The sequence below is a fragment of the Gracilinanus agilis genome, chromosome 5 (genome assembly GCF_016433145.1).
Source record: "Gracilinanus agilis isolate LMUSP501 chromosome 5, AgileGrace, whole genome shotgun sequence".
Lineage (NCBI taxonomy): Eukaryota > Metazoa > Chordata > Mammalia > Didelphimorphia > Didelphidae > Gracilinanus > Gracilinanus agilis.
Genome location: NC_058134.1, coordinates 13190510 through 13205479, shown reverse-complemented (window position 1 = coordinate 13205479; position 14970 = coordinate 13190510). Strand labels below are relative to the sequence as shown.

Sequence of the window (14970 nt, the reverse complement as noted above, 5' to 3'; positions counted from 1 at the left end):
GAAGGAAGGAGGGAAAGAAGGAAGGAAGGAAGGAAGGAAGGAAGGAAGGAAGGAAGGAAGGAAGGAAGGAAGGAAGGAAAGAAGGAAGGAAGGAAGAGGCAGGCAGGAAGGAACAATACCACAGTCATGTGGAAGCCCCATTATTACAATGTAAGCTCCTTGGAGGAAGGGACTAATTCTAGTTCACTTTTGCCTCTATGTAAACAAGCCCTGGCAGACAGCAGGCACTCAATAAATATTTTTGGAATTAGAGATAAGTTCCTTGAGGGCAAGGACCATTTTGTTTCTGCCTTGGTATTCACAGAACTTAACACAGTACCTTGAACACAGTAGATGCTCACATACATAAAGCATAATCAATTTAAAAGCATTTATATATATATATATACATATATATATGAAAAAAATAAAACAAAATTTCAAAGGGAAAGAAGGATGTATATTAGCACTGACCATGTTATTCCCTACTTAAAGGAACAGCATTTCTTGTATCTTCAAAGTCTATTTAAAATCAGGCTTTAAAATGCTTGTGACCTAAACATATTAAGCACAGAGGACTAAAGCTGGAAGGCTTCAATTTAAATCTAGCTTCAGACACTTACTAGCTATGTGATCATGGACAAGTCACTTAATCTCTAGCTGACTCACTTTCTTTATCTGTAAAATGGGACCAGTAATAGCATCTGCCTTCTAGAGTTGGTGTGAGGAATAAATAAGATGAGATTTGTAAAGCACATTGCAAACTGTAAAGCACTAAATGTTAGTTGTGAGTAAGGTATTATGATGATGCTCAGAAACTATACAGCAATGGCTTCCAATCTAGCTAGCCATGACTGTTCAAGTGAATATTAAAGCCACCATCTTTGATAGGATCCTAAACCCTTTGGACTAGAAACCATGACCTCTACTGGATCTCACTAAAATAAACTCCAATTAGAACTGCAGTCTGGCTCCATCAGGAGTTCTATTTATCATCTGAAGACTTAAATGTAAGCATTAGATGGAAGTTTTTTAACCATCTATCATTATGTTTTACTAATATGTCATTGATATATGTGCAAAACACCAGCTCCTTAGAGTGAGTAATTTCCTTACAGTAACGGGTCTACTGTAGCAATAAATCTGCAGCCACAGACGGAGCCCATGTACACCGTGCCCGACATTCTGTTTTACATCAGTTATCTCTAATTATCACTATATTTTATCCTGACTTTTATGAAAGGAAAAAGTATCAACATAAACTTTACAGAAATAAATTAAATTGGTGGAACTCAAGCCAAGTAATGTATTTAATCATGCATTTCAATATTTGGATACAGATCTAGCACCCAGGGATGGATTCAAGCTATTTATTAATGAAGAAGATCAATTGATTATTCAGGAACATACACACACATATATCCAACAAAGGTCAGAGCTCACTAATATCTCCAAATTGTCCTTACCTGCTTCAACATGTAAGAAAATGTCTTCAAAAGTAGGAAAATAACTACTCTGCTTGGTTTTCAGGATCTGGACCATTTTCTGGACAACAGGAGCCTGAAGCTAGAATTAGGTTTAAAGGGAGTAAAAAGAGAGAGAGAAGGAGGGAAAAAGAAAGAAAACATTTTATAACTAAAACTGGACTAGTGGAGTTGAAAATATGATTCCTGCGAGGAAAGAATTCATTCAGTTGGCTTTTCTTTCACCCAATATACACCATGTTTAATATCCAAAGCTTTTGATCCAATGTCCACCAGACAGCAGGATGGAAAAGCAAAGAAGAAGAACTACATAACCATGTTTTCTCTGTTTGCGTATTTCTATGTTTGTGTACTCCTGGCTTCTTCCGTTTCCCCAGAGGGGAAGCTAAATAACACCACCACAGTACGAGCATGGTTCACTGGATCTGTGATCTCAGGCTGGAAGTGCTCTCTCCCTCCTCTAGGGTAGGCTTAGGCTGCATCTTTGCCTTTACAGCCTATTGGATTCTTGGCCACGAATTCTCTACACTGGATCTTGTACCAGTCCCCCTAAGCCGGAGGATGTTTATGCATCTTTCTGATATCTAATGGAGCGAAAGCTCCTCATCTCTCGACAGAGTGGAGATGATGGCCTCAAGATGCAGTGAAAGGCACACACACACTCCTGAATGTGGTCAACGTGGAAACTGGTTTTACTTGACTAGGAATATTTGTTAACATGGTTTTTGTCTGTCTTTTTCTTCTTCCAAGGTGGGGTGTGTGTAGGAGGGAAAGAGAACAAATGGAAAAACTTACTAATTTTGTTGATAAAAATATAATTAAAATATCAAATGGTTACTAGCACAACATTCGGGCTGTTTGCTATTCTTAACTCTCATTATTGCCCCTGACTGGTTTACCCAGTCTTTCTAGGCATATGTGTTCTTGAGAATGTCTTCTATACACATTTCATGCCAAGTCCATCACTGATAAAATGTTTTTTTTTAATCAGCAGTTTTGCACCAAGAATGTTTCTATTGCCCTTCAAAGGGACTATAATTTTGATTTTTCTAATACTGTAATGCTTTATGAAATCAAACAAAATCACCAGAAGAATCCTGGTGTCAAAAAAGTGGGTCATTGAAGCAGAGAGCATCACGGAGATGATTGGAAGCACCGTATAAGTTCCTAAACACAATCCAAATCAATAGAGGGAGATACACAGAGATACAGTGAGAGCCGCCCACACAGAGACAGAAGGAGATGTAGAATGGCAGGGAAACATATTTATATGAATTTCTATCATACTCTCTGGAATGCTTGTTCCATAATTGACAACATCCTTTTCATCTTAAATTTCCTTTTTCACTCCTTTCATCTGCTGGCTTTTATTGAGATCTGGCTTCCTCTTGTGGATGACCCTGCATCCCTGGCTACTTTTCTTGGTGTTGGTTTTATTTTAACTCAGCTCTTATCCCCTCCAAATCCAGGGTTATGGTAAGGAGTCAGCTTTGCTTTCTGGGGACACTTCCCAAGTCTCCTTCAATCTTTCCTTCTACCATCATCAGTTCTTTCCTAAATCACCACCTCTGCACTTGCTACCCTTTGCTCTCCTCCCTAACTTGATGCCCTGGTGAACCTGTTCAAAGCTTTACTCTCCTCTATACTCAAATCCCTTGCCCTATTACTGGTGACACTTTGTCAGACCCCAACCTTGGATTACTGCCATCATCTCCCACTTTCATGTCATTCACAAGCTGCTGAAGGAAGCTGAAGAAATCATGAAGCCACGCTCACTCAAATGGATGTTATTTAAACTCAACTGGATCCTCCTCTCTCTTCTCCCACTGACTTGATTGACTTGAGTATCTTATGCCACAGTCTCATCCTTCACCTATCTCACATGAAAAAGTGCTTCTTTCTCTTTTTAAGACAAACTCCTTTACATGCACACTTCATCTTACCATTCCCCTCCTCTAGAAAGTTTATACTGCCCACCCTCCCCACTACCAGCTTCACATTCACTAATTTTCAATCTCTCCTTATATACTTGCTGTTTTCCTGCTGCCTACAAGCATACCCATTTTCCTTCCATTCTTTAAACTCTTCACTTGATCTAGCCATTCTTGCTAGTTTTCCCCTCTACCTCTCCTCCCCTTTTTGGCTAAATTCCCTGAGAAAGTAGCCTAGATTCAGTCTCTATGTCCTCTCCTCTAACTCAGTTCTAATTTCTCTGCAATCTAGCTTCTGCTCTCATCATTTAACTGAAACTACTGATGCTAAAAGTTGCCAATGATCTCTTCATTGGATTTTTCTCAGAACTCATCCTTATTGACTTCTCCCCTTTTCTCTTCTCCTGGATACTCTCTCCAAGTTAAGGTTTCATAATACCCTTCTCTCTTGGTTCAGTTCCTCCATGTTTGAATTCTCCTTCTCAGTCAGCTTTTCTGGACCTTCGTCCAGGTTGGATTTACTCCACCGTAGGTGAATCTCGAAATTCACTCCCGTTGTATTCTTGTCTTCCTCTATGCAACTCACTCAGTTTTATAGATGTCATCTCTATGAGGATGGTTCGAAAATGTACTTATCTGGTCCTAACCTCCAGTCTTGCATCTTTAACTGTCTTTTGGTCATCTTGAATTAGATATTCCATAAACATTCTCAAACTAACCATGTCCAAAACTAAAATCATCCTCTTTTTCCCAGAATCCTCTCCTCTAACAAACTTTCCTATTACTGTTGAGGACACCAATCTACCATTCTCCAAGGAACTAGACGCTCAACCCTGGGGTCATCCTCAACTCCACAAATCCAATTTGTTGTCAAATTTTGTCATGTCCACCTTTATGATTTCTCTCCACTTATCCAACCATCACAGCCTTTCATCACCTATGCCTTGTTATTAAATTGGCTCTCTTTCCCTGCCTTATCTTTCCCCATTCCAGTGTACCCTCCCACTGAGTAAACATGAGCATAAATATACAACCAGGAGGGAAATCAAATATAAACTTCTGTTTGGTAACTAAAACCCTTCACAATCCATCTCCATTCTATTTTTCCAACCTTCTTATACTTCATTATGTATATTTATATAATATGTTATATATGCTTACATATATATATATGTAATATACTTATATTCCCTTCTACACTCTCTCCAAGCCTGCATGAAACTCTATCTCCCAACTCCATGCCATTTCACTGGCTGTCTCACATGCATGGAATATTCTCCCTCAAAATCTGTCTTTTGGTTTTCTTTAAATTTCAGCCTCAAATTCTGTCTTTTCCAATCTTTCACTGCTGGTGTCTTCCTTCTGAGATTACCTTCCACTTAGTCTGAATGTATTAGGAAGTGAGTTATTTGTATGTTGTCTCCCCTATTTGAATATGAGCTCCTTGAGGATCAAGTACCATATTTTTGCCTTTCTCTGTACCCTCAGAACTTAGTAAAGTGCCTGACATTGCGAGTTCTTAAGCAATGCTTTGAGAGTTAATTGACTGACCCTTAACTTCTATTCATACTTCTTTATAACAAGGACTTGGGCAGTGGATTACAAATGTACTGGTTCCATGATCATTGCTCTAGAAAAGAGATGACTTCTAGAAGCCCCTCTAATTTGGTTTTATTTCATTTCTCTTCCATTTTCATCAAATGTTCAGAGGATGATATGGCTTATCTACAACCCTGATGAATCTCTCTAGAGACTTATTCCACCCCCCCCCCAACTGCTATTCATTGTTTAGAGGCATAGAAACTTAAATCTGGAGCTAGAATGGCTCTCAGAAACCAACTACTCCAACCCTCTCATTTCACAGATGAGGAAAACATCATTAATTTTCCACTTTTCTCTTCTATCACATTTTGAAATACAATGGTTTGTATTCTCTGCCAGTGCTGCCCTGGGGTCTCCCATCATTCTGCGGAGCAAATGGATTAAGTGTAAGTTGGCCAAGGTAGCTTCTGAGCTATCTGAGCCAATCCAAACTGAGGCTGGCCTTTGTATCAATTAAACTTCTCTAAAAAGAGCCCCTGTGCTGGCCTTAGACCCTTCCTGGCTATGTGACCCTGAGCAAGTCACTTGAGGCCAGTTGCCTACCCCTTGCCACTCTTCTGTCTTAGAACTGATACTAAGACAGAAGGTAATGATATTTCTTAATTTAAAAAAAGATCTCATGTGTTTAGTTCTGTTCATTTTCTATTTTTCAGAGTTGAAAACCAGCTACAACCAACCAGGGCTGACATGCTGGGATTATTGCCGGTCTTCTAATTGGTATTCTTGATTCTACCTTAAAATTTATTTTCCCCAAAGAGCAATAAAAGAATGCCTGCCCTTTGGATCCAGCCATACCATTGCTGGGTTTGTACCCCAAAGAGATCATAGATAAACAGACTTGTACGAAAATATTTATAGCCGTGCTGTATGTGGTGGCAAAAAACTGGAAAGTGAGGGTATGCCCTTCAATTGGAGAATGGCTGAATAAATTGTGGTATATGCGGGTGATGGAATACTATTGTGCTCAAAGGAATAAAGAACTGGAGGAATTCCATGTGAACTGGAAAGACCTCCAAGAAGTGATGCAGAGTGAAAGGAGCAGAACCAGGAGAACATTGTACACAGACTGATACACTGTGGTAAAATTGAATGAAATGGACTTCTGTACTGGCAGACCCAGGACAATTCTGAGGGATTTATGGAAAAGATGCTACCCACATTCAGAGGAAGAACTGCAGGAGAGGAAACATATAAGAAAAACAACTGCTTGAACGCATGGGTTGATTTTGAGGACACAATTGGGAATGTAGACTCGAAACGACCACCCCAATGCAACTATCAATAATATGGAAATAAGTCTTGATTGATGACACATGTTAAAACCAGTGGAAATGGAAGTTAGCTATGAGGGGGAGGAGTTTGAGGGGATGAAGGGGAAAGTAAACACATGAATCATGTAACCATGGAAAATTTTTCTAAAAATAAAAAATTTAATAAAAAAATTGATTTTTCCCTCCTTTCCTTTGGCCTGTCAACAATGTGACTGCGTGGAATCAGCTGGTTCTGAAATGATGACTACAGCTGATGAACAGTTGTTTGCCTGCCTGTTAAGCTATAGTCAGCCCGATGGGCTGTCCTGTATTTGATATGCCAGAGGCCAGATTCCATGACACACCAGCATGGCAGTTCCAAGTAATCTACACATTGTTGGCTCATCATTTGATTTTAGACATTCCTTGATCCCAAGCTTTCCTTCCCAACATAGTTTTCATTAGCCTTCCCAGGGCCCGTCTCCTTACTGCAGTCACCAAGGATCAAGATGCACATTGACTTCGTTTGGGGATCTTGCCTGCTTCAAAGAATGTTATCCTTCTCATCCTCTGCAATTCATGCTAGGGCTTAGGCTTCTTTTATTATTTCCATGGTGGCATTTTGGCTTGTTGCCATCTTTTTTAAACCCTTACTTTCTATCTTAGAATCATCACAAGTATCAGTTCCAAGGCAGAAAGGCAATGGGGGTTAAGTGACTTGCCCAGGGTCACATAGCTTGAGGCTAGATTTGAACCCAGGTCCTCTGAACTCCAGGCCTGGCCCTCTATCTACTGATCCACCTAGCTGCCCCTGGCTTATAATCATCTTAAGTCCTGCAAGACAAAGGACCAAATTTCCCATGAAATTATGCTCTTTGTTACCTCTGGATATATGATAAACCAAGATCATTCACTGCATTCTTGTGCCTCTAAATTAAACTTGAGAGCTTTCCTTTCAGCTAGCCGCCACTTGTCTATGGTTTCCTCTTCAGAGAAAGTATCCATGTGGCTATGGCTTAGTTCCTCCAGTAGTATGGCTTACTGGCCATTGGACAAACATCTCATATTAAAAGTACCAACTGTTAGGTTAATATTTATAGACTAACAACTGTGGGATCTTAACGCCATCTGTCTCTTCTTCTGCCTCTCAGCCATTATCACTCCAGAAGCAGAAAGAGGTCACACAGTTCTGTGAAACAGTTTGGAATTTTTATTTGTTTTATGGGGTTCAGAGTCACTGGAATGGGACTGGAATGATGGGGTGGAAGTATGTTAATCATACTTTGGCAGAGTTGTCCCAAAGCAATCAGACAGCTGTTTGTGGCAGGAAAGAAGTGTATATGGAATAGCAGGAAAAGGGCCCAAGTAGGAGGCCCTGAGGAGCTCTAGGTGGCTGGAGAAGATGCCTAGGCACACAAGGTCATTTGGAGGGAAGATTAAAGGGGAGCAGGGCAGTTCCATGTGGGAAATGGCGCTTGAGCCAAGGATCATAGCAACCCAGAGTTGATGTTTCACTGGCTAAGTTTTTAAGAATTCAGAGGCATCTCCAGGTCACAAAGGAGATTTAAAGTGGGACTTGTATGGACAGGAAGAAAGTTTTTAGTAGTTCATTATGTCAATAGGCAAGGTTTTCATGAAAGGAATTGTACATATTAGCGCCCAATGAAAGGAGAGGGATTTTTTACATTTAGAACTCTTGCCTCATTCATTTTCAACAATTCAACAAACATTTATTAAGTACCTACCATATGTAAAGCACTATGATATGGCTGGCTTGGAGATATCTGCTATGTGAGAGGTACTCTAGTAGGTCCTCAGGACACAAATTAAAAAATGAAACAGCCTCTGCCTTCCAGGAACTAAGGGGAAGTCTCTGACTATCTCTGCGAGACAAGAATTGAAGTTTCTATTTAAAGACTAGCAGCATTCAGTGATTTGATCCAGGCCATGCAGTAGAAATACCAAAGTCCAATCTCCTGGCAAAATTCTCCCCACCAAACTAGGCCATATTGATAAAGGAAACATTAAAGTGCTACATAAACATAAGCTATGATTATTGCTCCTCAAAGTCATTAGGCTGATAAAATTAACTTGCTTTTCACCTTTTTAGGCTTCTTCAGGGAGTTACCTGGATTAGAACCCCCAGACCATGATCATGTGACTTCCCTTGAGAGGCTAAAACTCTTTCAAGGAAAATCAGATGACTGTCAACAAAAGTTAATAAAAGTTTCTGTTAATCCACATTTTTAAAATCCATATTAAATTTAACAAGCAGGATAAGTAATATCTTTCAGAGGAAGATATCACCAGAAAAGTGGGTGAGCTGATCATGTAGAGAATGAGAGATTAATCAAGAGACATTAAATATCTCTTATGTTCCTGACACTGTGTTAGGTATTGACTATTATCAGTGAGATGTTATAGGAGGTAGGAAGGCCTCCAGGACCTTGGACAGCTCTTTGTATGGTGGCCATAGATACTGAACCAGTATCCATGGAATGTTAAAAGAACTGGAAAGAAGGAATCCAGAAGCCCAGGCAATTCTTCTATGGAGACTATAGGGTGGGCCCAGAGAGCCAGAATAACCATGGACAGCACAGGGCTTCTTTGGGCGCTTTTTTGTGATGTCAAGAGAAATGCAAAGCCCTGTATGAACTTGTCGAAGGAAGAGGCCAAGAGACATCCAGAATTTGCCTATGTAGATGGAGTTGTAATCTGTAGCTCTGCAGAGAAGAGCCACATTGATGAGATTATTGATCCACTTGAAGAGTATAGATAGGAATGACGAGCATGAGAAATTCAGAACGTTACTGTGGAAGAGAGAGAGCAACCATCCAGGAGATCATGGCTCTACCACGAAAGGGCCAAAGTAAATACCCCGGATAGAGCTCAGAAAGGGCAATGGAACCAGAAGCACAAAAACCAAACAAGATTCCCAAGCACCCACTCCCTCACCAGAGGAGATCACTGGTCTGGGGAGGATGATTTCATGCCATGTTCACTTATCAGCTTGACAGACCTGGGATAAAAGTTCACTGGTCTTTTGCTTACTTGATCATAGATGCACAGAAGATTATCCCGTCTTGTCTTCCAGAAGTCCAGTTCGGTCTCAGGGTCCGAGTGAATGCCCTTCAACAGAAGCTGCCCTGAGTCCTTTTGGAGGACTTTTTGGATTTGATGTGACCACTTTATGACCACAGATTCAATGGTGTGAAGGACAGTCCTTTCATGTGAGTCTTGTCTAGAAACAGCAACAGTGATACCAAAGATTATACAGAATAGTTCGCTCCAAACAAGAGAGAAGCAGAAACCCAATATCTACATTCTCCTCCTTTTTGCTTGACATTCCTGAAATAGGAATGATCTTTGTATAGGCCCTAGATGCTTTGGAACTGAGGGTGATCCTTTATGAAGTTTGGCTCATGCTGCTTCTTTTATTGTCAGAAAAACTTCTCCACAAACCTCATTACAAGGTTTTAGCTAGCAGAAAGCATCATTCTCCTAAGAGCTGAGCTCCTCTTTAGCCCTTGTAGGGAAAATGGAAGCAAAACGTGGGGAGCCCCGCACTAATGGAAATTGGCAAACTGTCTACTGGGAGTGTGGGAGGGTGCTGAGACCCCAAGAGGGTAGGTGGTTTGCCCAGAAGCTTACAGAGGCAGGATGCGAACCCTGGTCTTCCTGCCTCCAAGCCCAATATAGGTTCTACCATACTACTTTGCTCATATATTGTAATGCAGGTTTTAGCATTGCCATGTTTGACTTAGGCAATTCTGTCAGTTGCCCTGGATGGAATGCTGACGGTGGCATGCACCATGTGCCAGGTGTCAACTGGCAGTTGAACTGAGAGTATAAAAGCCCCTGGAAACCCAAGCCTGGGTTCTGTTTTCCCCTGACTTCATCCTGATCACTCAACTACCCCCTTCCCCTGGGACCCCAGGTTGAAGGGTGGTAGAATATGGGAATTTTAGGATAGGTTAGAGCAGGGTTTTAGGACCAATCTCCACACCAGCTTAACAATATCTATTATCAACATCAACTAAATTAGCCAGTGGATCTGACCACTTTCTTGACCAGAGACCTCTTATCTCCGATGGAGGGCCGTCAGCCCTCGGGCTGCCAAGACCTTCTTAGAACCTTTGCCAGCTTCAGCCAGCTAAACCATACCAACAGTTTAGCAAAACCAAGCCCTCTTACCTTTGCCCTGTTCCTTCCCCAGTTATCAATAAATCCCATAGCTTTCAACCAGAGAATCCTGTGGTTATTTCTTTACCACCAAAGGCTAACGAAGACAGGCAATAAGGAGGGAATTCTGAACTGTTAAGGTTGAACTAAACTCCACTGCTGAGGGCAGGAAGCTCAAACATCCACTTCTTGCCGGTCTGCCATCATCCAATAGGAGGCTGATTCCTCAGCATGGAGGGGTCTGCTGGCTGACTTCTTAAAGGAGCCTAGCACCTAGCAGTGAGGTTCACTGGGCACTCGGCTTTCTGGGTTTGGATGTGAACTCAAAGCAAGATCGTTCCCAAATGAGTTTGCTCACTCCTTATAACAATCAACCCCTACCTCCTGCTAGGCTTGTTACCGGCTCAAGGCCCCTCGTGATCCTTCACCCCTCACAACAGTATGCATTATGCTGTATCTACCTATCATGCAGCCTCTAAATAGCCCATGTGCACTGTGGAGATATACCTCTGTACAACACACCATACTCATCAGAAAGGTTAAGAAACATGCCCAAAGTCACACAGCCAGAGGCAGGATTAGAGCCCAGGTCTTCCCGGCCTCGAGGCCAGCCCTCCGTCCACTCCAGAGCTGGCCTCCTCCTCAAGAGCTGTTTCAACAAACACTATCCACATTTGAAAGTCTGCTTTGGAAAAAACGTTACCTGTGCTGCTCTTGCACCCAGGACCTACCAACACTTTAATTCACTCATGTTTTGAGTCATTTGACTCGGATCCGGCCCCTCTTGGTACCCCCTGGAGCCCCAACCCCAGGGTGGCGGCAGACACGTACTTGGCCTCTGAGCAGTTTGACTCCACGTGAATGTTCCCTGCCACGGTAGGAATCGGAAGCAGGGTTCTTCCTGACATCACACCGTTCAGAATGTGCATTTTGCTTTTCATGCCTTCCACATGGCTTCCCAGGTCTTGGGATACAAAATAGGGCCAAACCGTGTGGTTCTTCTTGTTTGAGAGAATGGGAACAGCAACCTAAGGGAAACACGGTTAGAAACGTCACGGAGGTCAATCCAGAGGGTGCTGATAAAACGACCACAGAATAAGCACTTACTAAGCTTCTGTTAAAGGAGGATCCCCAGACAAGGCGACTCCTCATTTTCCACCTAGCTGAGCTCCATCACGGCCCGAGGAATCTCATTATCCTGCAGGATCCCATCAGTCTTGGTGTTCATGTATCCTCCGCTCCTGGGAGCCCTTCAAATGACTCCTGGGGCAGAGTGTGCCCCCAAACCTCCCCTTAAGGAGGGGACCCAGGCCAGCCACCCAGCAACACTCCCTTGTGTTTTTCTATCCTGTCTCCCTCCAATTCTTCAGCTACTATTTTATGCTGTCTTCCTCCATTAGATGAAAAGCTTCTTAAGGCCAGGGACTGTCTTCCTTTTTTGCCTCAGTACTTAGCCTACTGCCAGGCACATAGCAAGTGCTTAATAAATGTTTATTTACTGAATAGCAAGTGGGGGGGGGTAAAAGAACAACAAAATAAGTATCTATTAAGCACCTACTATATACAAGGCATTGTTAGGCACTGAGGGAGGATACAAAGACAGAATAAGCATGTATTAAGCATCTCCTGTATACAAAGCCCTGTACTAGGGGCTCAGGATACAAAGACAGGAAACTAGCCCCTATCCTCAAGGAGCTTACATTCTACTCAGGAAACACTTGATATTTCAAGGAAAGGCTTGAGGTGGCTGCAATCATCTAGGAGAGAAGTGAGAAGAACAGAGCTAAGGTAGAAGCTGTGGGAGGAGAGAGTCAGATGCAAGAGATGCCGGGAAGGTAAATATGGCCAGATTGGCCAGTGGACCAGCTGTGTACAGGGAGGGAGGCTAAGCACAATGCCACCATCACAGACTACCAAAGGGGTCCATAACATTAGGAAGGAGCAGAAATTCTGTTCTATTGGAAAGGACCAAATGCATCTATGTAAGAAAACAGAAAACAGAATTCATGCTCAAATTTCCTGAATTCAAATCAGAAAAGGTCATGGACAAGTGAACTAATTTAGAGCAGGAATAGACTTTAAAAATCATACATCCCAATCCTTTAATTTTTCTATATGAGGAAACTGAGGTCCAGAGAGATACAGGGATGTGCTCAGCATTGCTAGGATTTGAATCCAGATCTCCCAACTCTCAGATCTATGTTTTTTTCTGCTATGCAACTGTGACTTCTGATCTGAATTTCCTTCAGAAGCTATTGAAGGTCCCTAGGTAATGTAGGGGAGAGGAGAGGGAGCTCGATTTAGGAGTTAGAAAGATCTGAATTGAAATCCTGCCTCAGAAACTTACCCACTAGGCAACCCTAGACAAGTCACTTCACCTCTGCCTGCCCTGGTTTCTTCATCTGTAAAATGGGGATAATAAAAGCGCCCACCTCCCAGGGTGGTTGGGAGGTCCAAATGAGATCGTATTTATAAATATTGAAGAGGCACATAAATGCTAGCTGTGGTAGTAGTAGTTGCAGCAGTAGTAAGTTTGGTTTACTCTATTCAGAATGCCAACAACAAGCAATATTTGGGGTGTTCTAGCTGTGAGGGGGGGTCACAGGTGAGGAAATGTCAAGAAAGAACCCAAACACTTGTCAGTTCCCAAGGCAGGCGGTTTCTCACGCACAGACACGTGAGCTTGTGCCCCCCCCTCGCCCCACAGCCCTGGGGGCACACACGGATGCCTGAGGTGTACAAGCAGGACGTTGGCCCTGACTGAGAGCCCTGAGCTTCTGGCCTCTACCCTACTGAGGAAGTTTTGTGGCAAATGTCTTTTTCCTGGGCTTAATCAGCTGTGCACCCGTCACACGTGGCGGAGGCAGTGAGATGGGGCTGAGTCCCAAGAACAAGGGACAGGAGTGGGAATCCCCACTTCCATCCATTCCATCCATCATGGGAGAGTTACTGAACCACTCTGACCCTCGGTTTCCTTATCAGGAATACAGGAATGTTGATACTCACAGCATGGTCTTCTGAGGAATTATTTTAGTGTTCTCATTCTATGAGTTGTCTATTGTTTCTCCCTCCAGTGCCTCAGAGGGACATCAAGGTGACCCTGAATCCTCTAAGGCTGTGCCAATAAAGTATAACCCCAGGCAGGTCAGGCCAAGCCCCAGGAAGGAAAGGTTTAGAGTGTGGAGTCAGGAAGGACCCTCTAGTTATGCCATCTAAAAACCAGCCTCCTGATCATGATTCCATCCCATTCCATGATTCCAAACTCTGGGACATTGGGGATTCAGCCCCAGAGGGGCTGCTATCTGCCTCAATGGAAAGAGTGCGTATCTGTGAAATCCTAGATCCCTGGAGGATTAAACTCTATTATTCAGCAATATTCATTCAATAAACATTGCCCAAAAGCCAATTATGTTCAGGTCACTGGGGACAGGAAGATGCAACATGTGACCGAGCTTACAGTCTACTGGGATGGCCAAGGGGTGATCTGCATGTACAAATCAATATAATATGAGGTAAAATGTGACAAAAAAAACCTACACAAAGGCCATAAGTAAGGAATGCCCGTAGTGGCAAAATTTGAAGAGGATATAGACAAACAATAAAGCAGAAAGGAGACCCAGAACCAAAGAGAATCGATCACGTTATTTTTTTTTTGTCAAAAATACCCTATAGGAATGGATTATAGAAAGCTCAGTTTTGATAGGGTTAAGTTTAAGAATGTTGGATGCTGTCTCCAGAGTTACTAGCATGAGCTTATTCCAAGAATCCTGGAAGGGATCTTGGAATACGAGGAACAGGAGGAAGGTGTTGGAGTAAGCGACTGCCACTTCCTGTCCCGAGCTGGGAGAGGAAGGCTGTAGCCCTCTTCTGAGTGTTTCCTACCTCGACCTTTTGTGCCTTTGGAGGTTCCTTTTTCACTGGGAAGAACATCTTGCCGAAGATCTATCTACATGCTGTTTTACCCCAACGCTGCCCGAGGGAAGGTTGACCTAGAGATCCTGTCTTGGTGGGCCATACTTGGCTCTGAGTGAACTCAGCCATCTGGAGTTCATCCTTTGTCAATTTGGAGGCAACTTCTGAGATAAATAACTAACCCAACAACTGAGGATTGTAGTCAGGAAGATTAGAAAAGGTTTGGTGGCAAATTAGTTAGAGCCAGGGAGAAATAGAATAGCCAGAAGACCTGAAGACTCCATCGTGAGATGGACGTATATTGAAGGGTTGGAGTATTAGGGCATCCTTGTGTTTTAATCCTCATATTCTACCTTCGGTTTCTCAATAAACAAAGATACTTTTTATACAAATTCACCCATACAAGCTGGCTCCAACACACTGTTTGCCATGCTGGCAAGGTAGCTAGGACTTTGCCCCAGAGCATGGCAATGTGTGCCCTCCATCAGCACAGGCACAGCTGAGTTGAGCACTTGGGTTGGGTTGGGTTTTGTTCTGATCAGGTCTGTGATCTCATTGGTACAGGAAGCTCTCTCTCTCTCTCTCTCTCTCTCTCTCTCTCTGTCTCTCTCTGTCTCTCTCTCTGTCTGT

General features: G+C 42.7%; 1 protein-coding gene across 1 annotated transcript in view; it reads right to left on the bottom strand.

The window, feature by feature from the left end:
• DNAH11 (dynein axonemal heavy chain 11) overlaps positions 1-14970 on the bottom strand; it is a 306168-nt gene that overhangs the window by 280896 nt on the left and 10302 nt on the right. Inside the window, exons 2-4 of the mRNA XM_044678853.1 lie at positions 11281-11456; positions 9298-9532; positions 1446-1545 (exon numbers count right to left, since the gene is read on the bottom strand). Of these exons, the coding sequence (XP_044534788.1) occupies positions 1446-1545; positions 9298-9532; positions 11281-11456 (511 nt within the window). The remainder of the gene's footprint in view (positions 1-1445; positions 1546-9297; positions 9533-11280; positions 11457-14970) is intronic.